Genomic DNA, 25,180 nt, shown 5'->3' with positions numbered 1-25,180 from the left:
GTCCTTGCGTCACTGTTCCAGTGGTATTGTATGTATACAGTATACCAAACAAACGTCTGATCTCCTCCACAACGTCGACAGAATCTTAATCAATACCACTCCAACATTTTCAAACGGCCATTTCTGTTGTGGCCTCGATACATGGTGCTACATAGTATTGCGCATCCCCCATATTATTGCGCATTACTATGCTATTCCTTCAACAGCCCGGGAATAAGACGACTAGGCTTGCCTTTTACATTGGTTGCTAAGGTTTGTAAAGTGTCTATACTTCTCGCACGGCGCCCATAACACGCCATATCACGAAACCACTCAAGTTATTCCGCTTCACCTATGCCTGCTAGTAGGCATGTTCTTCAACCTGATGCATACGGACCAGTCCGACATAAGACAAAGGCATATGCTAAGCCAATAAAGGCAGTGTATATACCCTTGTACACTAGTCTCATCTCCGTATAATTTAAAGGACAAAACCGTCCCTAGTAAATATAACTGCTATGCCATGTCCATGAATCAACCTTGAAAAAACCAAACTCCACATCTCCTCGTCGAACCGCAAAAGATGGAGCCAATCCGACTAAACAAGAGGGGAATCTTCCTTTTTCTTCAGCCCCAACGCCTTTGCCTCGTATGCCAAAATACCAAAGGAAAACAAACGACATAATCACGAACCACAACTCGTCTTGAGCCCTTGTTGCCAGAGGGCTCAGACGAGCTTCAATCCGGTAACCGCTTACTCAGAGCATGTTTTCTCGCTGATCGGTCAGCTAGGCCGGTAACCCACGGGAGATTCGCTCAGGAAGCCCATGCTACTCAAGTTCTGGAATCCATTTGCTGCAGTATTCTGTCTCTTACGAGGCTTTTCCAATGGTTCCTCCTCGTCGGATGACAGCGTCAGATCAATGACTGCCGCTGCTGGGCGCTTAGCGCTGTTGGTTGCAACGCCGCGTGGTGCACTTGCTGAGCTATCTCTTCCCCCAGATGCAGGAGTGCCGATTACGGGTGTAATAGTCTTGGGGGTTTCTAATCGACGCCCGACAATATTGATTTCCGAGATTTCTAATTCGTCATCGTCGTCAATAGCAGGATCGTTAGATGATTTCGGATTATCATCACGAGGTGTTTTCGTCGACCACTGCCCATTTGGTTCAATAGTGACTGTTTCGAGATCTTTGGGTGTGTTCGCTAGAATATCCCGGACGTACCTAGCGGGTGAGAGTCAGTCTTGATGATTTCCTGTTCATCAGCAAGGTTGAACTTACTCGTCAACTGCTAGTTGTTCAAAAGGTGCCGATTTGTTGCAAATGGGGCAGAGCCATTGAGGTCCTTGCTCCTGAAGCTGAAGATACGACGTAGCGTCAAAGCATTGTATGTGAGTGCAACTCAAGCTGCGGCATGGAACGTCCAATCTCATATAAGAGAGCGGGCATTTTAGGGAGAGAACTTGTGAAGTCGCTACAACGTCTGGATCCTGGGCCTTTTCGTTTACTGTTCAACTGGGTTAGCGAGGAAGGATGTTTGTAAAGGAAAAAAAAAAAAATCAACTTACGTTCGGATACAACCGACTCCTTTGGTATCCTTCGACGTGTAGAAATAATGGAGACTAGCTCCTTTACTGTTGTGATCTTGCAAACGTTGGCAACGAGATAAAATTTCTGAGTTGACATATCAGCTATGTTTCCTAGAGGTGGTAAAGAACTGACGCCAGATGGGAAATCTTACCTTATTGGTTAGAGCATACGTGAACTCTACGTTATTGATGTATTGAGGGGGTTTTAGGCGAAGTGCAGCCGTGATGTCAACTGGTCTAGTAGACCCAGGTTTGTTCTTCAAGCCACGCAAATTTGCCTTGATCTCCTGGTTGTTCACCCTTAGCTCAGACTGATGGGGGAATGCGATATTTTGGACCCCATTTATGTCACCGGCACAAAATATCATGACTCGGTACGACTCGTCAGTTAGACACTGTTGGAGCGATGGGTGGTCACTAGCTTTGATTGGTATGTTGATCGAATTCCTATGCTGTGACATTGCTGCAGGCCGGGGTCAGTAGACGAGTCATTCCTGTTTGGTGGCAAAAGGAAGAAGACGACATACTCTCACATGCCCGCAAGTTGCTAACAGCGGTTTCAATACAGTAGAATGGACTGGGGTGGAATATTATATTGCCAGTGGACGAGGCGAATGGATTATTTAGAAAACGGCCGTTTATGGCGCTGGTAGATCCATGAAGACCCCGTTGCTGGTAAGGAGTGGCGGCTTGGTTGTAGGAAGTCATTGGAGGCGCAAACTGCGTGGTAGGAAGCCCTGCGGCAGTAGTCATGGTACTTCGTTGAGTAGATGCCTTAGACGATGGACTCGGTCGTTGCGAGGCGGCATTGGTGATGCTTTGCCGGACTTGTTGAAAACGTGAGGCATCATTAGCGTTGACAGTTTCTTGTATCACTATGGAGAGATTGGTTAGATAGAAATGTGCAGTCAGCTTCATCTGGCGGGCAAAACCTACAGTCCACGATGCGGCGCTGGAGTTCAGCTTTGACACCGGTGCTTTTCAGACCATTAACTTGACAAACGGAGGAAAGCTGACGGTTCAACAGCTGGTTGCCCTGGACCAGCCGCACAAGGGCAGTTACGTCCTGCCTCTGTATGGGGGAAAAGGAAGTCGCCATTGCAATATGATCTGGGCGTGGGTTTCGACCGTTCCGACGGGAAGGCGGAGGGGACAAGACGAGAGAGGAAAGAGCGGCAGGACCAAGGCCTAGCTCAGCATGAATGGCAAGAGCAACCCGGGACGTCTCGATGTGGTAAAGCAAAGGCTTAAAAACACTCTTGGGCACCCGGGCCCCGGGATCGGCCACTATTCAAAGTGTCTGGTTGTGTGAAACGTCGAGCCCTGGATTTCAGAAGTCTGCTAGATCCTCGGTGACGAGTAGCTCGCGGCTCGCAAGACACTGCGCTCGCAGGTCGAAACGTCGTCGCTCGCGCTGGTGCCAGGATGCCCACCAGACATTCACTTGCCGCCTGCGCCCGGCCCGGCGGGGAGACTGTGATTTGTTCCGACAGAGTTCGCGGTCGGTGTAAGCAGAGTTTGGAGGTTGTTAAGTCGAAAAGGATCGATTTTGCCGGCGTAGTGGGGAGGTCATGCAATGCATCCTGACCCAACTTGGCGAAAAATATGACGAAACCCGGCTTCACTGTTGGTGTTGGAACGTGATGCTTTGCTCCCTTTGATCAAACGAACATTGAATTGATCCGGAAGGCGGTCACAGTGGCAGGCAGCTGGCGACGGCGACAACCAGCGACAGTCAGCGACGGGGAGTGACGGGGAGTGACGGGCACTTGACGGCGGCGAGAAGGGCGAGAATAATCTTGCCGGGACCAGCACCAGAGGGAGCAGCCTCGCTTCAATCTTGAACCTCCGGCTGGTGCCTCCGTCAATACTGCCAGGCGTTATCCGTCCTTTTCTCAGTTGGCTCTTTCCAGCCACTCAGCAGAAGCCAGCACCCTGGCGCCCTTGCGCCACAGGTCTTGCCGGCGTCACCCATGTCGGATCTCACGCCTTTTTTGCGCCCCGCTAATGGGTGCAGGTTGCGACTGTGAACGATGTGACGCCTTATCTTATCAAGACCTTTTTTTTTCCGCCTCACACCATCCAGATACCCAAGGCTCACCATTGAACACGCCTTCCTCCTGGCCGTCATTTTCTTTTGCTGCACATACCCCCAGACAAAATGGCCAAGAGTTCGAGGTCAAGTACCAGGAAAGAGAACAACAGGCGCAAGGCCGCCAGTGTTTTCAGCCCAGCTGAGGTTGCTCGAAACGAGCGTTTGTCCGCGAAGCTGTTGGAGTTGGCAAGACAACCTAAGCCCGAGTCTTCGGATGTGAACATGCACGGTAGGCGACTTGACGGAATGTCGAATGGAAAATTTCCACATAATGCTAAAGACTTACAGCCAACGCAAGCGAAGACTGTGGCGGAAGAAGTTGACGGCGCCCAAGCTGGTGATGATACGGGTATGTACTCTACTCTATACTCTAGCTAGTCGTCAGTATACTAATAGCTGGCTCAGGCATGGAAATCGATTCCAAGCCTTCAAAGTCGCGCATTGGGAAGAAGCGCATCGACAAGAGAAAACAGAAGAAGTCAGGCATTGTTTTCGCCAAGTACAGTGACAGGCTGGCCAAGAAAAAGAAGGGCAGCCGATAATCGGCCCAATTGATTGAGTTTTCCAGTTTGGAGTTGAACGGTTTATGGCGTACATTTCCGCAAGAGTTGATGCATTTATGATGTCTCGGAAACATGGAGATAAAGACGAACAAATAATCCAGTCATGTATTTAGCTGAGTGAGCACTCACGTTGCACGCTCTAGCAAGACAATCTCGCACTTGGAACTGGCATTATTGTTATAGCATGTGTGGCTTCAATGTAGAATTTATTGGCTCGAATGCGGTGGCGCAGCCTGGCCTTGAGGCCCTTGAACAGTCGACATGTCTCAATTGGCCCTGATGTCAATGTCACCCCTGGACCCTCCTTCTGGACCCCCCTGGCTTATTTGTTCAATGTTCCCTTGATACCACCACCGCAAGGTGCTCGCCTCCAAAACGGGAACATCGTACTACCCTGCTGGTGCTCAATTGCCGACTTTTGCTTCCTTGCCTTTGTCCCCTTCAGGCACCTGTCAGATGGATGAGTCCTTTGTTTGACGTGTGCGTACTTCTCTCGGCACCGTCCTGCAGTCCCTGCCTCGTCACTGGAGCCAACCAAGGACAGAGACACCATGACCACCGACGCTGGGCTGCGGCTGAGTGCTGTTCTCGTAGCCATAGCCAATATTCTGGTGCCCTTGTCTATTGTTACATTTGGAGTCGGATTCTTCCCTTATAAACCGGTTCTTCCTGGCCTTGCAGAATATGAGCCACTGGAATCTGGTGAGCCACCACGCGCGCCGTTTGACCGGCTGGTGTTCATGGTGGTTGATGCGCTTAGAAGGTGTGCTTGTGAAAGACTCCATGCCGACAAAATGTATATCTCTAACCGCTCTGCTCTTCAGTGACTTCGTCTTCTCCCAAGACTCTGGGTTTGAATATACTCAAAGGTGACTTGCCAGTTCAAATCAAGAATGATTAGCCCCTTGCTTACTGTATCCCTAAAAATATCTAGTCTCATTCGAAAGGGCGTGGCCATGCCGTTTACTGCCAACGCTCGCTCGCCAACAGTAACCATGCCGAGACTGAAGGCCATCACCACTGGGTCAATCCCGTCATTTGTCGATTTGATTCTCAACTTTGATGAGGCCGACACCTCATCCACTCTTGCTGCCCAAGACACCTGGCTTGCCCAAATTCGGGCCGCTGGCAAGGGCAAGCTGTTGATGTTTGGCGATGATACTTGGCTCAAGCTGTTTCCTGAAATCTTTGACCGCTATGACGGCACGTCCAGCTTTTTTGTTTCGGTACACCTTTTCCTGAATCCATCCAACGATACAGGTGGCTGATATTAGGTTTAGGATTTCACAGAGGTAGATAATAATGTTACCAGAAATATTGCGGGTGAGCTCGAGAACACGGATTGGGGCCTCATGGTACTGCATTACTTAGGCTTGGATCATATCGGCCACAAGTCCGGACCGCGAAGGTAGTATTTCGGGACCGTGGCTCTTTTTACTTTTCCAGGCGCCTGAGCTAATTGCGCGAGAAACAGTAACAATATGCTCCCAAAACAACGCGAAATGGATAGTATCGTAAAATTGATTTACGAGGCCTTGGAGTCGAAAGACCATTTGAAATCAACCTTGTTTGTACTCTGCGGTGATCACGGAATGAACGATGCTGGGAATCACGGCGCGTCATCTCCCGGCGAGACTTCTCCAGCACTGGTGTTCATGTCTCCAAAATTCAAGGGTGTTCTACCCAAGTTGACGGCCCCAACGCAACCCAAGGATGAGTTTGACTACTACACCACGGTAGAACAATCTGACATTACTCCCACAATCGCTGCGTTGCTCGGCTTTCCAATCTCCAAGAACAATCTTGGTGCATTCATACCTGAATTTCTGTCATTTTGGCCCTCGCCAAAGGATCAAATACAGATTCTGACCCGAAACGCGAAACAGATACTTGGTATTGTGACAGCCGTTTCTGGCAAGGAGCTGTTTGACCCGAAAACAGATAGCAAGCCTTGTTCCCTCGAAGATACCAACATTAACACTTTGGCATGCGATTGGCACAGGCTAAGTAAAGAAGCTGATTCATTGCTCGGGTCTTCGACATTGGACCAGGTCTGGCTTTCTGGCATGGCCAATTGGCTTCGCAAAGCTCAGGATCTGATGAGCAGCATGGCCTCAAATTACGACATCCCCAAACTAGCCTTGGGCCAGGCACTTGCTCTGGTAGCCGTCGGATGCAATGTGTTGGCGATGACACGCCTGGGAACTGCCAGTGTCGGGAACATCTTGCCACTAGTTGTCGTGACTGTATCGTACGGCGGGATGATGTTTGCAAGCAGCTACGTCGAGGAGGAGCAACATTTTTGGTACTGGTCTTCTACTATTTGGATTGGGCACCTTGGCCTGGGCGCTATTCGAAGGTAAATAAGGCCCCTTGTTTGAGGATTCACATTCTTCTTCGACTACAGGCTGGCTAATCCACCTTACTTCTTGCAGAACTCAAGCTGCATCCAGTGGCTTAAGGTATTTGCTGGCATTGGCCGTCATTCGACTGGTGAGGAGCTGGAACCAAACAGGGCAAAAGTTTGCAGGGGAAGCAGACGTAGTCAAACTATTTCTTGTACCCAATCCGCCGCTTTTGTGGGCTTTGATCATCGCCTCCTATTTTGTGGCATCTCTTCAGCTCATGTCCAGCATTCACGACTTGCCATACGTTGCAATCACATCAGTCACATCTGTGCTGGTTTCCTCAGCCTTCACTTTCAAACTCGCCTTTACGGCCGAGGATTCACCGGAACTCGTCACAGCCTTTGCCAAAAAGATGAATGATGCGTTTCATGGGCAGTCTTTGCTTTCGAGGGCCAGGGTCGTCTTTGCCGTCCTCTTGCTACTGTCCAGTTTCGCAGTCTACCAGGCGCGCAAGGGAGGCTCGAGGGCCACATCATCCGGTACGTACTCTCATCTAGCAAAACTAAATACCTTGTCGTATATGCTTTCATCACTTGCTGATTTACGTAATTAAAGCTAAGATGATACACCACATCTACGCCTTCCTGGCAATGACTCAATCCCGGGCGACAAACATCCCGCTTCTCCTCCTCTCGAGCATACTCCTGCACTTGCTAGACTTCAGTGAACTGACAGTGGCCGAAATAACCACTACATCAATTTTGTTCCAGTACGCATCCTTTTTTGCCTTTGGCGGATCAAATGCCATCTCGTCTGTCGATTTATCGAGCGCCTATAACGGCATAAGTGGCTTCAATGTCGTCGCCGTCGGCGCCCTCACATTCGTCAGCAACTGGGCGGGTCCCATCTTCTGGGCCATAGCGACCAATCTGCTACTCTTGGAGAAATTCAGGCAGGGCCAGCGGCATGTATTTCGTCATCACTTGGTTCTCCTGACCCTGTTTGCGACGGCTAGTGTTGCCTTTGTCATGGCAGCTTGCACGGCCTTGCGAACGCACCTATTCATTTGGACTGTCTTCTCACCCAAATATCTGTACTGTATGGCTTGGAATCTGGCCCAGCACCTGGCCATAAATGTTGGCTTGGGTGGCCTTCTCTTTTCTCTCGGTGCGAGGTAGCAACAACGCGTGTTCGTAAAAAGAAGGTGGATTCAATTTTGGTAATTATAAAAAGTAGACAGACATCTAGATCTCTCGATCACGAATATCGATAGACATCATGCAAGTACCAAGCAAGCAAGCACGAGGTTTCTAATTCGCAGAACTCCCATCCATACATTGTTCCATTACGTCTTCACATCTCATTCATTTCATTATGTCTCGATGGTGCTTAAGCGCCCTCCATCTTGGTATCTTCCTCGTCTAGTGAGACATCGTCTGTCACCGATTCCTTGTCATCTTTCTTCAGCACAACAGTGCCCTCGTCACTATCATCCAACTCTTCCTCTTTGATCTTGGGCTCCTCCAAAACTGTCCTGTCTTCTGCTGCCTGTCCATCTGTGGCTGCAACAGACACACTACGGCTGGTACGCCTGTTGGATGGTTGCTGCTCGTCGAGTGTATTGACAATCTTGCCCAGGCTGACGTGGATCTTGTACAGCGCATTGCGGCTTGTGGCATCACTAAGCAGGCCTTCTTCAACAGCCTCGCTCACATCTGCATACAGGTCTCGGATCATAGCCTCTGATGACCCTGGTGAGATGTGGAGTTTGCCTAGAAGACCAGCTACCAGCTTCTTTTCCTCTTCTACTCACCTGGTAAGTTTTTGCAAGACTTATATAACAAGAAAATATATGGTTTAATGCACTTACTGTTGACATTGCTTCGCAATTTCTCCATAATGTCCTGGCCAAGACGGAGGTGGACATCGCCGTTTACATTCTTCTTCTCCGTATCCAAGGCAGCCCCAGGAGAGTAACATTTTCTTGGGTCTGTCCAGTCTACCAGACAGGCACCAATGGTAGTCATGCTAACCATGTCTTCTCCTACGTCAACGTCATCATCCTCCAGGCCTTCACGCAAGTTCAGCAGAGAATGTAACGCCTGCAAGGAAATAGCCTGCATCAGATCCTGATTGGCTGTACGCGAATAACAGAATACTGGAAGGAAATAATTCAATGCCTGTCGAACGGGCTGGTTGGTCGCAGAAGAAGGATCGAAATACGCAACAACAAGTGCTTTCAAAAGCTCCTCGCATGCATCTTGCTCGCTCACAACTCTGCCGAGCAACAACTTTGACGCGGCCACAGTTGCCGCGGCTTGAACTTCTGGTGCCTTGCCTCCGCCTTTGACAGCTTTGACGTAGACTTTCAGTAAGCCAGGGGTAGATGATAGCAGCTGAGCACCGTGCACGTTTAAAATATCCGTCAATATGTGCAAAGCCGTGATTTGCAAGGCTGGGTGCCCCTTATTGAAGAAGTGCATGAACAGTCCCAGATTCTCTTCAGCCAGGGATCTATCCAACAGTGCGCACAAGCCCAAGCATACCAAGCCTCTCTCTCGTACAGGCGCTTCATGACTTCGCACAGCTGGGACCACAAGATTGTTCAACATCGAAACCAGATCGGCGTTGTCCTTCAAATTACCAGCCACATGGGTCAACATGCATTGAACGATGTGGAGGCACTTCATGTTGACAACAATTTCCCTGACTGCCTTCTCTCGAGCATCTTCTTCACTTAGCTCGGAATCCTTGCCTATTTTCTTCTCATTGGTAGGTGTGCTACCACGGCTCACTTCTGACTTTGCAGAGTGGAAACTATCGTCACCTTCATCCGCAAGGGGATCGTCGACGATGGTGTCATGAACATCTGCAACAGACTCGAGGACAATGCTGCAGAACTCACGCTCACCGGCGGCGTCTGGAGCGCAGATATACTGCAATACCTCGACGGTAAGTTTAGTGACTTCATCTGGGAGTTCCGGAATCGATAAGGACTGCCGCAGCAGCCTAAACATTTCTCTTCGACCAACTTCATCTGAGTAATCAAGAGTCAGGGCAATATGAAGCATTTGCTCAATAATAAACTCCTGCTCGACAGTATCTTCCTCCTCTTCTTCATCTGCAGCAGGCTGGCTTGCCCTCTTGAGAGCCTCGATGAGAGCGTCCATGTAGCGCCCAAGGTAGAAGGCGAGTTTGGTCACTTCAGGTAGCTTCTCTTCGACCAGTGACTCGTATCGTCCGCCACCCTCGCTGCGACAGAAGTCATTGAAGCTTCTGGCCATGAAAACAGACTCAGCAGAAAGCGTTTCCCAAAAGTTATCGTCGAACGTGATTGCCTCCCGATAGTCCGGACGACCCTCCCAAAATCCTTTCATGGCCTCGAGGGCCACACCGTTCTCCACTCCAGAATTGATCACATCGATGCGCTCTAATAATTCCAACAAGCCATCAAAACTAACGGGCAAAGCTTCTTCCGAAGTGCCATCGTCTTGTTGAGAAATTCCGGCACAATCCGCGATCCATCGTTCCCTGAAGAGTCGACCAGCCGCCTTGCGAACATTATCATCCCTATCCCGGAGACCCCACCGAAGAAGCTTTTCTCTCATGGAGAGCGAGAGGTGTCGAAAATCACCCAGAGCCGGCAGAAGACGGGAGTAGACTGCTCTTCGGGTAGCAGCATCTTGATCTCGAGCCCTCTCGAGCAAAAATGGAAGAGTGTTGGGAAGAATAGGAAGGTTAACAAGCAAGGACCGTCGTACATCAGCACTAGGGTCGTTCTGCATGACCTCGAGAAGCTTGCCCAGCAAATCCGTTCCCTGGTCGTTGTCGCTGTCTTCCGAGTTGGTACAACCTTCGGCTTGATTGCCAGCAAGACGGCCGAGCCCAAGCACAGCTTGGGAGCGCACCATGGCCTCTTTGTCGCGAATCCGTTTGAGTAAGCCATGGCGGAGCTTCTGAAACAGGTCGTCATCAATAGCATCTAAAGAGTTGATAATTTGTGATATGAGTTGTGTCGATCGATACCGGACAAATTTATCTTTAGCTGTCATCAATGGCAGGACCTCTTCAAGGATTTCTGACGTGAGTCTTGTGCTTGGCGTTTCCGGCATTAAACTGGTGTCTCCCTCAACATCACCCAAGATCTCGTTGTCCTTGTCGTTGGAATGTCGTAGATAGAAACCGACAAATCTGACACACTTCTCTCCAACGTTCTCGGATTTCTTCACCGGCATAATCCTCAGCACACAGCGAACAAACTCTTTATTGAAAGCGGCTTCGTCAAATTCGTTGGAGGGTGCATTCGTAGGCTTGGCGGGTTCGTAGCAACATGACTCATGAATCTTACGGAGGTTCACGGCAAGTTTTCGATGTGTTGCGGTTGTACGCTGGGCATCACGAAATACTGCACATATTTTTGTCCGCAATGCGCTGTCTGGAGTATCAATATACTCGATAGCGGCGGATGAGGCGCGTGATGCGACAGAAGCGCGGGAATTGAGAGTCACTGTTGATTGTTTTCGGGAAACAGTAGTCGACTTCCTCGTCGACCGACTGGAAGTCTGTGCGGGCATCGTTTATATTGACGGCGGAGCGTCTGCTCCTTGCTACCGATATTCGTGGGTTTGAGAAATAGGAGTTGTTGTCGTTGTTGTTGAGGGGCCCCAGATGAAGCCGTTGTTTAGATGTCTGATGGGTCGCGTCGCAAGGGTGTGTTGAAAGTCAACAATGTTCCAAATATGGTTTAGCGTAATTCATGATAACACAAAGCTCCCACCATCACGTGCGATAAGATAAAAATTATGGGTCTCACCCCAGCTCAAGGACTTTTTTTTTTGGTTATCGTCTGTAGAAGGCATTGGGTCTACGGCCCGCAAGAGCAAACCTTTCGCCCAACCACGGTTTCAAACAGTCAAAGGCTCGGGAAAGCCTATGCAGCTAGCCACAATGGCCAGCTCGAAGAATGACCGCAAAAGACAACGGTCCGAGGTCGAAGAACTATTACCATCATCCGCGGATACTCAAATTGAAGTAGGCCAAAGTACGAAGCGTCCACGAGTAGAGGAACGCAGATCCTTGTTCGTCCGCTCGTTACCTGCGAACGTCACGAATGAGGCCCTAGCAGACTTTTTTTCTCAGCATTTTCCTGTTAAGCATGCAGTCGTCGTTGTCGATCAAAAGACCAAAGAGTCGAGGGGTTACGGCTTTGTTACACTGGCAGATTCTGACGATGCTCTGGCGGCCAAGAACACTTTGGACAAGGCAGAGTGGGAAGGAAAGCGTATTCGCATTGACATAGCTGAGCCAAGGAAACGAAACGCCGCCAATTCAGAGAAGACCGTCCATAAAAAGCCTGGGAGAGAAGAAAGTCAAAAGCCACCCAAGCTCATTGTGCGAAATCTGCCTTGGAGCATCAAGACCTCTGAGCAACTCTCCCATCTATTTAAAAGTTATGGCAAAGTCAAATTTGCTGACTTACCCCAGTCGAAGGGGAAGCTCCGGGGCTTCGGGTTTGTCACGATTCGTGGCAAGAAGAATGCGGAGAAGGCCTTGGAGGGCGTGAACGGCAAGGAAATCGATGGCCGGACATTGGCAGTTGACTGGGCTGTGGACAAGGAGACCTGGGAAAAACAGCAGGATCTGGAGGCCGAAGACGAAGTTCCCAACCGTGAGAAAGAGTATTGTGCAGATGAGAAAACCCTTCCGGAAACTGCTTTGTCGCTTGATGATGACGAGGATGACAATGACAACGACGATGATGGTACCGCTCATAAGCCTGATAAAAACGACGAGCTCGACGCAGATTTAGAAAATTTTATGAAAAATCACATGCAAAACATGGAGGATGAGGATGAAGACGACGACGAGGAGGAGCAAGTGGACAGCAAGTCAAGTGCAGAGAAGAAAACTACCGATAATTCCTCGACTGTCTTCATTCGAAACCTTCCCTTTACAACGACGGACGAGCAACTCAAAGGATTCTTTTCTCATTTCGGTGCTGTGCGTTATGCCCGAGTTGTCATTGATAAAGTTACAGAAAAGCCTGCTGGCACTGGGTTTGTATGCTTCGTGAAGCAATCCGATGCCAAATTGTGTATCAAAGAGGCACCTCGACCTAACGCATCAGCCGCAGGGTCGAAGCCGTCACTACTGCTGGACGAGAATGCTGACCCTAGTGGTAAATACACTCTTGAAGGCCGTCTTCTCCAAGTTGCTCAGGCCGTGAACAAGGCGGAGGCAGCGAATCTAGCTGATAATTCGCTTGCGAAACGCAGAGAGAAGGACAAGCGCCGCCTATATTTGCTCTCTGAAGGAAGCCATTGGACGAGGATCTCCTCTGTTCGATGTACTCAGCCCTTCTGAAATTCAAATGCGCCAGGCCAGCGCTGCGCAGCGGAAGAAACTTGTCCAAAGCAACCCTAGTCTGCATCTCAGTCTGACACGATTGGCTCTGCGGAACATTCCTCGAAACATTGGTTCGAAAGAGTTGAAGGACCTCGCAAGAAAGGCTGTTGTGGGCTTTGCCGTGGATGTGAAAGAAGGTCTTCGGCAACCCTTATCCAAGGAAGAGAATGCCAGAGATGGTAAAGATGCCAAAGAGAAGGAGCGCCAACGAAAATTGAAGGGCAAGGGTATTGTTCGACAAGCTAAAGTGGTTTTTGAAAGTAACCAGGGATCCAAGGTTGATGAGATGAGTGGTGCCGGAAAGAGTCGTGGATATGGTTTCATTGAATACACGTCACACCATTGGGCTCTTATGGGGTTGCGGTATCTCAATGGCCACCAGCTTCAAGGCGACAATGGAAAAAAGCAGCGACTGATTGTTGAATTTGCCATTGAAAATGCCAACGTTGTCCAGCGTCGGCGTGCCGCGGAGGAGAAGTCGGGTGAATCGCAGCGAGAAGGACGCAACACCCGAACTGAATTGGCGGATACTGGCAAGGGCAAAGCACCAAAGTTAGGACGACGCGGAAAGGGTGCGAAGGATGAAAACGGAGAAACACGAACCCATGGCGATGGTAAACAAAAACACGGAGCGTCTAAGGCTGAGGACATGCAGCAGAGACTTATTGCTCGTACAAGGTTGATGAGAAAAAAGAAGGCGAAGGCTCGGGGTAAGAATTAATACAGGCGGCAAGATAGTTTTTTTCGAGACGCAGCCATTGAATGGCATTCCACGTAAGCATTTAGCCAGTTGCACACTTAACAAGGTAAAAAGAGCAGTTAGGAGACGGCTCATTGTAGCTGTTTATATGTTTTCCGCATGGAAGAGGGAGCTCAATGAGCATTAAAAAGATGTAATCAACTATCCCGGAAGAGACAAGTCCATCTGATGAAAAAAAATACCACGTTCACACTATGTAGTAAATTGAGTGAGGAGTAATAATTTCCCACGCCAAAAGAAAGAAAAAAACACGTAATCGGGTTGGGAGTATGAAGCGTTATTTCCAAAACCAGCTTGATTTCTTAGAGTTGGTTCCAATTTCGAGGGTTTCGGTGCTTCCGGCTTCAACGTTATTTTCGTTATCCAGGTGCTTATCCGCTGGGCGAATAGTAACATAGGTCTCGCCGCCAACCTCGTTCCCATCCGCATCCAACGTTTTGCGGGTAACGGTTTTGTGCAAGTAGCCAAACCGATCCACATACTCATTTTCGTTTGTGACAACCTTGTTCTTATCGTGACTATCAATCTGCGCCTCACGCCTCCCCTCTTGAGACTTAAGTTTGGCTTCTTCCGAGATACTCTTGACGAATGTATCCCACGATGAGGCGCTCTCCTTGAACTTTGAGGGATATCTCAGGAAAAGAGCTCCTCAAAGGTATCGGGTCCTTTCTCCAGTTCCATCTTTTCCTTGCGGCCGGCATAGGAGTTCCTTGCACTATCCCCCCCAAAACCCCGTTCCAGTTGTTTAAATGCTCTGCCTATGTCTTCAAAGAAGTTTCCAGAACCAGGGGCATCATGGTCATAACCCTTGCTGACACTACGCCAAGCATCAGCCGCATGCCGGTCCAGCTCTTCGTGAAAGCTAGACCAGTCTGGCTGGTGTGCTTTGAAGAACCGAGCACGACTGGGAACCTGGACTAGGCCCTGGGATTCAAGGCGTCGCAGCCAAAACCAGGTGGGTTCTCCGGAGGGGAACATATCCCGGAGCAGCCGCCTTTGCTGATAGCGAGTTGTGATGTCGGGGAGATTCTGGCCTTGTGAGACAGCAAGGAGATCCTCAAAGGCGTCTTCAAATGTGAAAATAGAGCCATCTACTCCTGTGGGCAGATGGTTAGGAACAGGTTGAGGAAGGTGGCGAAGTGTAGTTGGTGCATAAGTCGGGGAGGAGATCAGCGATAAGACGTCCATGGTGGTGAGCCTTTTAACGTCGTGGATGTCCATAGCTATGACCCCTCTGGTAAATATGACTAACGGGAGAAGCCCGCCTCCTTAGGCTTGATATATCCAGCGTTAACCGTAAGGCTGTAGCTGCACGGACGTTGCGGTGGGCAGAATGAGTGGCACGCTTTGCGGGGAATCTGTGGCGAGGAAGGCGAAAATGGCCCTAGGTTACGAGAGAGAAAGATGCGTCAATAAGAAATGTGGCTGGAGACCCCCAAGTCTAGCAATATACAAATAAGCGTTGCCGTTGGATGCTCTGCTCGAGAGTAGTGATATCTGGCATTCGGATTCATGGACAAGTCGCGGCCTCGAGCTCACGAGTTGCACGAGTTCACATTTGGATGATTTTTGTGGGCCCCGGCTTCCGAAAGGCACAACGCCGCAGTGTCCGAGCAGCGCCGCTCATGACTGCGAGCCCTCTAGGGTAGCTGGATACCTCCGTACTCGAGGTAGGTACGAAGCCTACGGAACCTGAGGAACCTGCGCCTTTTGCCTTGGTGTGGGATATTGAAGCTGGCACGCGCATAGTAGGAAGCACTGGGAGACAGGATTCCGATTTCCGGGTGACAGCCAGGCTTTGCAGCTCTTGTTGTTGACCAGAGCTTTCTAAGCTATTCATAGCTAGAGAAGTACCCTACTGAGCTACTCTGACGTACCTTAGGTACCCACGTTATCGAGGACAGATGCGACGTATGCCAAGCCTCCGTACTAACAGCCCCACCCACCCGTCGAACGCCGCTCCGCAACTCGCCTTGCAAAACGTCACATCACATCCGAAGTCTGCAGTGACCGACTTCTGCCAGAGCTTTTCTTGGGTTTCCCTTTGTGTCGCCACATCTGAGAGTAGCCATGACCCGACTAGGCCCTTGATCCGGAACGCTTCTATCTTATTTCCTGTCTGCTTGTCCTGAAAACCCGATGGTCTTGGGATCCGTCAAGGTTGCTGCATTCGGGCGCTTCAACTATCTCCAGCCTGCCCTCGAAAGCTTCCCGCGACTGCGTCTGCCGGCCACGACGCTCGCGCTGCCTCGATGGACGCTGCGACAGGGGCCTTTCCGTGGTCATTAACGGCCGCAGCTACCGTAGCGAGCATAACCACGTCGTCGGCAGCCACGGCTACAGCTACACAGTCCCCAGGCGACCCTGGCGAGGTTTTGCAGCAATGGTCATCTCTCATCGGCATCATCACAGCCATCGTCGGTAATGTCCTCATTGCCTTGGCTCTGAACGTCCAGAGATATGCGCACACGCGACTACATAAGGAACGAGTGCGTGTACGGCAGCGGGCGCGCGCTGCCTTGAAACAGGCGCAAAGTAGCAGCAACGGTGCATCATCATATGGCACCATGCCCGGAGAGCCTAACGGGCATAGGAACGGCAACGGACGCAGTCATGATGGCACTGTAAACGGCGCTGGTCGAGTCCATAATGGACCAGAATTAGTCGAAGCTGATCCTCTATCTCAGTCTTCCCAGTCAATCGCCCCGACCGATGTTGACAGCGCTGATGGAGAACATGACAAAACTACATCAACATACCTCAAGTCCCCATATTGGTGGCTGGGACAGATCCTCATAACTGTGGGCGAAATGGGTAATTTTTTGGCTTACGGATTTGCTCCTGCTTCGATTGTGTCACCCTTGGGCGTCGTGGCATTGATATCCAACTGTATTATCGCGCCTGTAATGTTCCACGAGCGATTTCGCGCCAGGGATTTCTGGGGCGTCGTAATTGCTGTTGGAGGCGTCGTTACCGTTGTGCTCAGCGCAAACCAGGAGGAGACCAAGCTGGAACCCCACGATGTTTGGCACGCAATCACTACCATGGAATTCGAAATCTACCTCGGTGTCACAGTCTCGTTGATTGTCTTGTTGATGTGGGCAAGCAGCAAATATGGCAGACGTACTGTTCTCATAGATCTCGGGCTTGTGGGACTTTTTGGTATGCAACAAATCCCCCCTTTCCCTTTCCCATTCCCTTGCGGTGATTCTAACCATGAATCTCAGGTGGTTATACTGCGCTAGCAACCAAAGGCGTTTCGTCTATGCTGTCATCGACGCTTTGGAGAGCCTTCACGACCCCAGTTACATATGCTCTGGTTCTCATTCTTCTCGTCACAGCAATCATGCAGATTCGATATGTTAATAAAGCATTACAGCGCTTTAACTCCACACAAGTCATCCCCATCCAGTTCGTTCTTTTCACACTTTGCGTCATTCTGGGAAGTGCTGTTCTTTACCGAGACTTTGAAAAGACGACGGCAAAACAAGCCGCAACCTTCGTAGGCGGCTGCCTCCTCACCTTTTTTGGCGTTTTTCTTATCACCAGTGGTCGGCAACAAAACGAGGCCGATGATGAAGACCTATTGTCTGATATTGACGGGATCGAGGAAACTATTGGTCTAATGAGACACGGAGAAGCAACAGCGGGCCCTCTACCAGCTCAAGACGTTGAATCGCCGAAACCACCGTCTCGACGACCTAGGGGATTGTCGAGAGTCAGCCTTGCAGGTACAGCTAAACCACGATCTCCTCAAGACAAGTCCGACAAACCAAGAATACATCAAGGCACATCCGACAGCGCGCCAAACTTAATCGCAATCGAACCAGGTACGCCTGTTTTATCCGACAACCCTTGGCGAGAGTCTTGGTCGTCCGCTGCGTCCCTTCCTGGTGGCACAAGAACGGTCTCTACCGATTCGGCGGTGGCGGAATCTGCTGTCATTTTTACTCCTCCAGGCAATTCTGCTGCCACGACTCCCATCCGAGACCCAGCTGCCACCCCTACATACCCTACAGACAGACCCTTCACTCCTCGTCAGAGTTCAGGAGGACTCTCCCGCGTTGCGAGCCATCATCGCTCCAAGACATTCATATCGCCATCGCCGCTTTCTTCGACTGTCACGACTGTCGTGAAAGACGCATTTCTACGAGGATACGACGCATCTTTGCCAAATACATCATCACTGAGAAGAATTCGGTCTAGCATCCGTGCCAGTTTGTTCTTCAACTTCGACGAAGATGAGGAGAATATAACAAGATCGGCTAACAGGCCCATCCCGACATCGGATCTTCCTTTGCCAAGTCCCCTGGAAACTTCTGGAGATGAGAATAGCGAGACAGATGACTCATCGCGAAGGAGATCGCGAAGCGTCAGTGACGTAATAGGAGATTTCTTCCGTCCTAGGAAAAAGAGCAAGAATGATACCCCAAGCGGTGACGTGGAGTCTGGACCGTCTCATAATTCTGAGTAGCACAATGTCAGTCACTTGCAGTCTAGACGATAATAACCTTCATACCCCATAGTTTCAGCGCAGTCCAAAAAGTCGGTGGAAAGACGGGCTTCTTCCAAGGCTTCTTCTTGTTACTACTCTGCGATTCGTTTTCTTCATTTCCTTTTGGCATACTACAGTGATTTCTCGTTCTATTTTGCGATACGTTTGGCCGCGAGTTTCGGGAAGGGAGCCGTTTTCGGTATTTGGCGTGCGTGGCGAGCATCTATCTGTGCATAATTGGATTTCCCACATCTCTTGCATTCCTCATCTAGAAGAGCTAGCGTTGTCCTATTCCCTCCTCCTTCCCAGTCCTATTCCTCCCTTAAAAAAGAAAAAGAAAAAAATCGACATGGGGAAGTTTTCTGACTGCGGTCATTTTGTGGCAAAACTGGGCAGAGCATCCAGGCCTCGATTCAATGTACATACAATACGGAGTAGATGAAATTGGCTCGGTCTACCTGCATGACCCTACTGAGATACCTCGTTTGATACGGCATCCAAGTATATGATGGCACTAGGTACGGAATACGCCGTAGGGCTTGACGTGTTTCCTTGTCATGTATTCGGCGATAGTATTCTGTTTGCGAATTGGAGGCCATTTCTTATGTGGATATGTTACACGACAGGGCTGAGTTGGCCCAGCTCTGCCAAAGGCCGATTTTGGTCAGGACAACGGCATCTATGATCCGATGCTGTCTCATTAACAAAGTAGGGTCAGCCGAGACACTCACTCACATATTAGTATAAAGAAAAATTACAGGGAAAAGAAAAGAAGAGAACCTTGCATCGCCGTATGAATTGGATGAACGCCGACACACACATACGTACGGAGTACACATCATCAGATATGTTCTTCATGCAGCTCTCGTCACACACACGGACAAGGGGGCCCATCACTTGGTGATTTTCGTATGCAGTCCATTGAATCACACGCATGAGCACTTGGTAACACACGCATTAACGTCTTTCCCAAAATGAGCATGCTCGGCTAGAAAACGAAGAACGGGGCAATCCAGACCTTTGCTGTTTTATATTTTCCTGGTTGAAGAGACAGCCGTATCGCAGGGCACCACATCACATGACGAGGCTGTTTCTTGCTGCGCATTTGCATAGATACGAGGAAATGGCATTTTTTCCTCCCCTGACCATAGCAGCCAGCTCTCCCGAGGCCATGGTAGCGAGTAAGGTCCTCAATGTTATGCAATCAAAACCTGGGGGGATGAGATATCCGCCTCGTCATGCCTGATCATGTCTTGTCGGGCCGGGATGAGGGCAGAGAGGAAAGCCGGATCGATAGGGTACCGAGGACTCCATGTGGGCTTTTACCCAAAACTTTGTTCATTCTCTTATTATTTGGGGGGAATCAATGTTGGCCATGGTTTTTGCATGAATGTGAAGTGGCCGGGGGGCGAGGATTTGCATGTTCTGTGGGAAGGGGGAGGATGGAAAAGCGGCCAAACGGGGAAAGGCGACGCGGTCAGTGAGAGGAATCAAGCGACGGCCTCCCCAAAAGCGAAATGCACATGCTCCAAAGGACAAAAAGGTTTCGATCGGTTTCCGAATCTGCTTGTGACAAGCGTTGGATGTTTCACTTGCGAAAGCTAATGGGGAGGAGCAACTGAGCACACGGTCCCCTCCTCTTCCCTCCATCCCGCTGCCCCGAGACAAGGCATCTGAGCTTAAAAAAGAGTCTGGGTAAAGTGGATGGCAGAAAAACTTTGCGTTGGATGAACAAGCCAGTGCGCCGAGAAAGTGAGAGATGACGAATGAAGAATTGCAAGTACAGTACGGCAGTCTGTGCCGTCTGGGGAAGGGGCCTTGCGGTGCGAGTCAGTCCATCCGCCCATTCAATGTTTGTCTTTTTTTCCTGATACGACCGAGACGAGGAGTCGTGAAGTCATCAACAACCCCCTTCCCCCCAAGTCTGCTGGACTTCATTTGTCTGACCATCAGCCCAGATTCTCGGCAGTTGGTATTTATCATCGTCTGAAAGAATGAGGTGCTTGAAGCTAGCAGTCAAAAGACCTTGCCCGCTGTCACCGCACACAAATACAGACATATGTACTCCGTTCATAAGGTTGGCCCGCTTGTTTATCAGACCCGCAGTGGACAAAACCGGACACATGTTGACCTGCCACCGTCGCGTCAAGCCGTTGTCAAAAAGTGGATGGCACCTCTCGTCCACTGGTCGTCATTGGCCTTCGTGTCGCCGCGGAAGACGGGATGGAAGAAAGACATGGACGTACGGAGTAATACATGGCAACGACGGGTACCGGTTTGAGACTAACAGTAATCATAGAATATCCGGAGAAGGTTAGTGTTTGAATGCCTGCACCAAAGAGGCTCCAGCACAGATGGAGACGGTCCCTCTCGAGGCCTCTATTGTTGGACACAAATGTGTATTCTGATGTGGCGCCGCGGCATGGCGTTATTAGCCAGGGACGATGAAGTTTGCTCCGTGCTAGTACTCCGGACAAGGAGAGAAGGAAGACGTTGCCGTGTCTCCGTATCTGATACATTCTATGAGCTGTGAAGCTCCAAGCAGTATCACCGGAGAGCCCACCCGACTCCGGCATTCTGGTACTGCATGGAGTTCGCCGTACTCGCGTGGCCTATATTGGTCCATGTTATGATTTTCGGCAAACTGGCGGAGGCTTACAATGTAGTAGTAGGCCAACTCCTCCGATTCCATCGCGCGCGTCTCCGCTCACGTTAAGCTGTTACATCGGCAAAAGCTTATCACTCCGAGAGCAACACGGGGAACCTGTCTCACAGAGCGCGTTTGTGCATGATGGCCGATTGTACGGAGTAGCTGCGATGGATTATACAGGCTGGTTCCGACGTAGACACAATACGGAACCTGTGTAGTTATTCCTCGCTTCCCTACTGGGGCGAGGACCTGCCAGCCAAGGAGGCAATTGGCGACAGGGTCGAGATTCTGCATTGCTGACTGCAAAAAGAATGCTTTCTTGCTCCAGGGATATGCTGAGGAGCTGGATTTGGTCAACCAGAGGACGACGCGATATAAACAAGCGAGCTGTCTCTCATGACAGACAAAGAGATATCCTGCATGTTCCGTTTGCGACAGCTTTGCCATCACACCATGCTACGCTTCCTGGTTTGCTGCTGACATGTCCGTGTTCCTCTGAGGGCGCGCTGAAGACGGCGCCCCCAATACTGAACCAGACATTTCGCAGATTGGTGATCCCTGTACGAGAACCCTGCGCGCCCGCAAGATCCATGGACCAGAGTTGAGACTGTTGTCATGTTGCCATCCACCAGCACTCCGGAGGACATCCTTCCCTTTGTTTCTCTGCTCGTCTTCATGGTGCCTGTTGTCAGGAACATCCCCGTAAGCCGCGGTAAGACGCAGAGGTATATCCTTCTTGATGAAACGGAGCTAATAGTGGTGGACTCGGAGCTTTGAAGCTTCTCCGCATTTCTGTGAAGCAGTCATTCATTGTCTTGATATTCACAATGAAGCGGAGCATTTGGCCTTACTTGGGCAAGCTTGCGGGCGCGGGATCAGGAATTCCGGAACGGCATCCAGGCACCAACAACATTGAACCTTCCAGGACGCGAGAACAAAGTCCCAGAGAACTGGGTGCAGGCCCAGCCATGGACAGGGGAGCCCCGAGAGTGGCGTCAGCAACCCGGCACAAACTGAGGTGAGGGGAAGGCCTGGCATCACCAACACGGGAGGATGGAAAATTTGCAAATACTACTAGGCGCAGGGGGCAGTTCAAGAGCAGGGGCGAATTGAGGCCGACCAGAACACGATGATGAGCAAGGCACACACCAGATGGATGACCGAGGCGCTCGCCCTTGTGCTGCAGATGTCGCTCGGTCTGGTGTCGGCGCGTTTCTAGACTCAGTGGACGAGCCCCTATTCCATGGCGCTGTTCCGGTCGTTTTGGTATTGCGGGTTTGCATGCATGTTCAAGAGCACGATGCAGGCTGCGCCCACAGCGTGTGGCTAGACCTTGGTTGGTCCAAGAATGTCTCCCGAGCAAACCGCAATTCTTTCCTGAAGGAATCACCCCGAGTTGGCAACATGCAGCATCAGCCACGCAGCCCTGCCCGTGCGGGAATTGCAAAAGAAAAGAATAACCAATAAGAGGGACTCTACACACACACACACATTCACACACAAACGCACCAGACATTTTCCCGACAAAAAAGAGAGAAAGAAACAAATCTCATCACACATGCCACCGGATGTAGCTCCCATTGAAATCTTACTTACTCAGACAATGAATGGCAATGGTGGCTTTGGGGGCGCAAAACCTCTCCCGGTTTTTCGATTGCCAAACTCTGTTGCTCCTCAAGACAAGATTCAGCGCTAGTGTCTCGACTTTGATCTATTGTTTGAGTTTAAAGCTCTATTGGCTCGTACCTGTCTGTGCAGCAAAAGAGTTGCCCGCGTCCTTTGATCTTGGATGATTTTTTCCATTTCGTAACACACCACATTACTATAAGTCATCCTAGATTTCGTATGGAGATGGGGAATGGCTTAAGTGCTGGATGGAGCTGCCATTTGCCTCATACAATCTCTTGTGTAATACATCTGCCCATCACGAAGCATGTATACTCTTCGTTACCGTCTGGGGTGGATAGCTTCGCAAGTAGTATGTAGTACTCCGTACACAGGGAGCATTGTCAAATCTGTTTACGAGGTACTTGTCTGTACCAAAACAGCCCAGAGTCATGTTTCTGTCGACGTGGCCGTGGAATTCTACATATCGCCAAGTCGTCCAACAAATCTCTCTACTTCGCCATGATTTCAGAGCCAGAAATAGCAGCTTTTGCACAGCTAGAGCATGGCGAAGCCAGTGGCTGGTCCCCGAACGGGTGGTCCAGGTCCACAATGGCGAGGCAGAAGCTATCACACGTCTGTCAGCGCTTCTACTTCGTATGTATGTAACTACATGTAAATGGCAAGTTACCAGCAATATGTACAATCAAATCGACTCACCCACTAACCTCTTCGGTCAACCGCGTGAAGCGGAGACGATTGAAAAACATGGACAGCCGACCCCTTGTCCAAGAGATTGTGTAGATCAAGCAAGACCATCAGGAACCGACGATAAGGATGGCTTGTTATAGACTAGGCAAACCAGCCAGCCACTTTTCTCAACTGACCCTGTTTTGGTCTTTTGCGCATGGAAGTTGTAAAACGAAAATTCCCAATCTTCCTTTCGCGTAGGGGCTCCAATTTCTAGCCGCATTCCAGGTGGAAGCTATTAGAACACAGCAGCCCTGGCAGAGTAGGAACCCCGGGTCCGCTATGATTTAGATCGCCATTGTGTGCAATTATTCTGACCATGGCGGGCGGCCGTACTCTCCAAGATTGAGCTGGTTGCGGTACGCTTATGCTGCAAAGACGACGTGATGCGGATCGTGATTTATGAGTGAAGAATTACCTACTAGGTAGGTAGATGCTCCGTACTACATACGCATACTGCACAAGACAGACGAGCATTGCAAGGTGTGCTAACGCTTTGGGAAAGAGCGTCTGGTGGGAATACCATCTCATTGCCCACCAATTGCCTGTCATGATGCATGATATGTACTTAAGTATATTGCACGTACATACGGAGTACAGTAGAGCAAGTGAGGCATTGCGTGCCGATGTTATTGCCGCGTCGCGCGTCCGCCGTCATTGACGAATCAGGCGTTGGATTGTACGGAGTAGATGATGCCGAGATGGTCAGATGGCGTGCAGGAGTTTGCGCTTGCTGTCCAGAGCGGTGTGCCTTGATCGATGCAAGACTCTCTCTGTATTGCGGAGAACTGCATGATCTGTCCTGTTCAAGAAAAATTCGCGTCTTTGTCCAGATCCCAAGGTACCAACAGGCATGCAACAAGCGTGCGGCAGGAACAACCGGGGTGCCATGCGCGCGTGCATGTCACATACATGATTACGTCGACCAGAAGGATACCGAGTGCAATTCTCCAAGGTTCCAGATACCTCAGTGCCTACCTAAGTACTTAAGGTACCTAGGTAGGTGGCTACTCTGGGTATGCCCAGTACAATAGACTCCGTGCGCTTAGAGGCAGTCGTACAGAGTACATGCTCGGCGGCCAACCATAAACCATGACCACCACCAACCGCGTCCAAGAGCCCAACTCCAGGCTGGACCAAAGCAAAGTTCGCATGGATCATCACCCGAAACCACCGGTTGACATCTTCTACTAGCTTTCCCACCTGCAACGTTCGAGTCCAGCTGCCTCCTAGTAGACCATGGGCCTTGGTCCAGCATGTACAAACAAATACGCTTCTCTCATTTCACCAGGCCCTGGCCTCGGAGGTGCTGCCCATGGCGGAGGTCCAAAATCCCACATCCTTCTTCGCAAACGCGATATTGATCCTTGGAAGGAAGGAAGGCCCATTGTGGGCTCCCTCCACGAGTTCCGTGAATCATTGCTCACTGTTCTCCTTGCACGTTACGAAAGCATCGGGTTGTCATGCAATTGTACAATACGGAGTACAGATCCGGCCGTCTATAATCACCAACTACGAGGAATGCAGTACAGCCCGCCCGCGTAAAAAAATCGCTCTCCATGTCGTTGACCCATCAAGTTCGGAGCACAACACTGAACGCGATGCCCCATGGCGACCACCACTGCACAATAGCACAAGGGCCAGCCACAACAAACATCTAAATGCGTGCTACGGAGTACTCCTTGGGCTCTTTTTGGCCCGCGAGATCCTTGTCCAAGTCGCTATGTATGAGCGATAACTCACAGTGGAGATGAGGTGGAAACGCAACCCCTGCGGCTTACCTCGTCTGCCCCCAACGAAGTTGACCCCTAACAAAAAGAGCCAAGACGGTCAAGGACATCTCCTTGTCTGGTGGTTCTTTTTGGCATGGCCCGTCCTTCATCACGTAATGCAAGTTCTGCCCCAGCAATTGTCAAGCCCTACGGTACATTTCGTAATA

General features: G+C 50.3%; 7 protein-coding genes across 9 annotated transcripts; 4 read left to right on the top strand and 3 right to left on the bottom strand.

Moving 5' to 3' along the window:
* Positions 1 to 8: 8 nt before the first annotated feature.
* Positions 9 to 3,413, bottom strand: J3458_020381 (uncharacterized protein). Of its 2 annotated transcripts, XM_066122002.1 has the most exons (6): positions 2,507 to 2,800; positions 2,098 to 2,445; positions 1,723 to 2,033; positions 1,550 to 1,655; positions 1,263 to 1,488; positions 9 to 1,205 (listed from the first exon to the last, which is right to left on the bottom strand). In XM_066122002.1, exons 1-6 carry the CDS (start codon positions 2,667 to 2,669, stop codon positions 764 to 766), a joined length of 1,596 nt encoding a protein of 531 aa, XP_065972992.1. In that variant the 5' UTR covers positions 2,670 to 2,800; the 3' UTR covers positions 9 to 763. The 2 variants fall into 2 exon arrangements, with proteins under 2 accessions (XP_065972992.1, XP_065972993.1); XM_066122003.1 differs by having other exon boundaries at positions 2,098 to 3,413.
* Positions 3,414 to 3,654: 241 nt separating this feature from the next.
* On the top strand, positions 3,655 to 4,541 carry J3458_020380 (uncharacterized protein). Its single transcript, XM_066122001.1, has 2 exons — positions 3,655 to 4,014; positions 4,071 to 4,541. Exons 1-2 carry the CDS (start codon positions 3,732 to 3,734, stop codon positions 4,205 to 4,207), a joined length of 420 nt encoding a protein of 139 aa, XP_065972991.1. The 5' UTR covers positions 3,655 to 3,731; the 3' UTR covers positions 4,208 to 4,541.
* Positions 4,542 to 4,592: 51 nt separating this feature from the next.
* LAS21 lies at positions 4,593 to 7,754 on the top strand (the record flags this gene model as incomplete). Of its 2 annotated transcripts, XM_066121999.1 has the most annotated exons (7): positions 4,593 to 4,991; positions 5,053 to 5,097; positions 5,163 to 5,454; positions 5,509 to 5,636; positions 5,703 to 6,587; positions 6,664 to 7,115; positions 7,192 to 7,754. In XM_066121999.1, exons 1-7 carry the CDS (start codon positions 4,780 to 4,782, stop codon positions 7,752 to 7,754), a joined length of 2,577 nt encoding a protein of 858 aa, XP_065972989.1. In that variant the 5' UTR covers positions 4,593 to 4,779. The 2 variants fall into 2 exon arrangements, with proteins under 2 accessions (XP_065972989.1, XP_065972990.1); XM_066122000.1 differs by having other exon boundaries at positions 5,163 to 5,636.
* A 211-nt stretch (positions 7,755 to 7,965) lies between these two features.
* Positions 7,966 to 11,150, bottom strand: YCG1 (chromosome condensation complex Condensin, subunit G; the record flags this gene model as incomplete). Its single annotated transcript, XM_007814831.2, has 2 exons — positions 7,966 to 8,381; positions 8,447 to 11,150. The coding sequence occupies 2 exons, from the start codon at positions 11,148 to 11,150 to the stop codon at positions 7,966 to 7,968; spliced, it is 3,120 nt and encodes a 1,039-aa protein (XP_007813022.2).
* Positions 11,151 to 11,410: 260 nt separating this feature from the next.
* J3458_020376 (uncharacterized protein) lies at positions 11,411 to 15,316 on the bottom strand. The gene has a single exon (XM_066121997.1). The coding sequence runs from the start codon at positions 14,960 to 14,962 to the stop codon at positions 14,375 to 14,377; it is 588 nt and encodes a 195-aa protein (XP_065972987.1). The 5' UTR covers positions 14,963 to 15,316; the 3' UTR covers positions 11,411 to 14,374.
* NOP4 (RNA recognition motif-containing protein) lies at positions 11,524 to 13,702 on the top strand (the record flags this gene model as incomplete). Its single annotated transcript, XM_066121998.1, has 2 exons — positions 11,524 to 12,754; positions 12,852 to 13,702. 2 exons carry the CDS (start codon positions 11,524 to 11,526, stop codon positions 13,700 to 13,702), a joined length of 2,082 nt encoding a protein of 693 aa, XP_065972988.1.
* Positions 15,317 to 15,736: 420 nt separating the features above from the next.
* On the top strand, positions 15,737 to 20,208 carry J3458_020375 (uncharacterized protein). The gene is made up of 2 exons (XM_007814834.2): positions 15,737 to 16,903; positions 16,969 to 20,208. Exons 1-2 carry the CDS (start codon positions 15,994 to 15,996, stop codon positions 18,213 to 18,215), a joined length of 2,157 nt encoding a protein of 718 aa, XP_007813025.2. The 5' UTR covers positions 15,737 to 15,993; the 3' UTR covers positions 18,216 to 20,208.
* The last annotated feature ends 4,972 nt before the right edge of the window (positions 20,209 to 25,180 follow it).

This window comes from Metarhizium acridum (genome assembly GCF_019434415.1).
Source record: "Metarhizium acridum strain ARSEF 324 chromosome Unknown scaffold_573, whole genome shotgun sequence".
Lineage (NCBI taxonomy): Eukaryota > Fungi > Ascomycota > Sordariomycetes > Hypocreales > Clavicipitaceae > Metarhizium > Metarhizium acridum.
Note: the sequence above shows the minus strand (reverse complement) of the source record. Positions and strands in the feature narration are given on the sequence as shown.

Bases quoted from the DNA above. Each gene is read 5' to 3' on its own strand.
- J3458_020381 (XM_066122002.1), bottom strand. From the start codon at position 2,669: ATGGCGACTTCCTTTTCCCCCATACAGAGGCAGGACGTAACTGCCCTT. The intron at 2,446-2,506 runs GTAGGTTTTGCC...ATCTCTCCATAG, and splicing joins CCAGCGCCGCATCGTGGACT to TGATACAAGAAACTGTCAAC. The intron at 1,489-1,549 runs GTAAGTTGATTT...CCAGTTGAACAG, and splicing joins GGAGTCGGTTGTATCCGAAC to TAAACGAAAAGGCCCAGGAT.
- J3458_020380 (XM_066122001.1), top strand. From the start codon at position 3,732: ATGGCCAAGAGTTCGAGGTCAAGTACCAGGAAAGAGAACAACAGGCGC. The intron at 4,015-4,070 runs GTATGTACTCTA...TAGCTGGCTCAG, and splicing joins CCAAGCTGGTGATGATACGG to GCATGGAAATCGATTCCAAG.
- J3458_020376 (XM_066121997.1), bottom strand. From the start codon at position 14,962: ATGGACATCCACGACGTTAAAAGGCTCACCACCATGGACGTCTTATCG.
- J3458_020375 (XM_007814834.2), top strand. From the start codon at position 15,994: ATGGACGCTGCGACAGGGGCCTTTCCGTGGTCATTAACGGCCGCAGCT. The intron at 16,904-16,968 runs GTATGCAACAAA...CATGAATCTCAG, and splicing joins CGGGCTTGTGGGACTTTTTG to GTGGTTATACTGCGCTAGCA.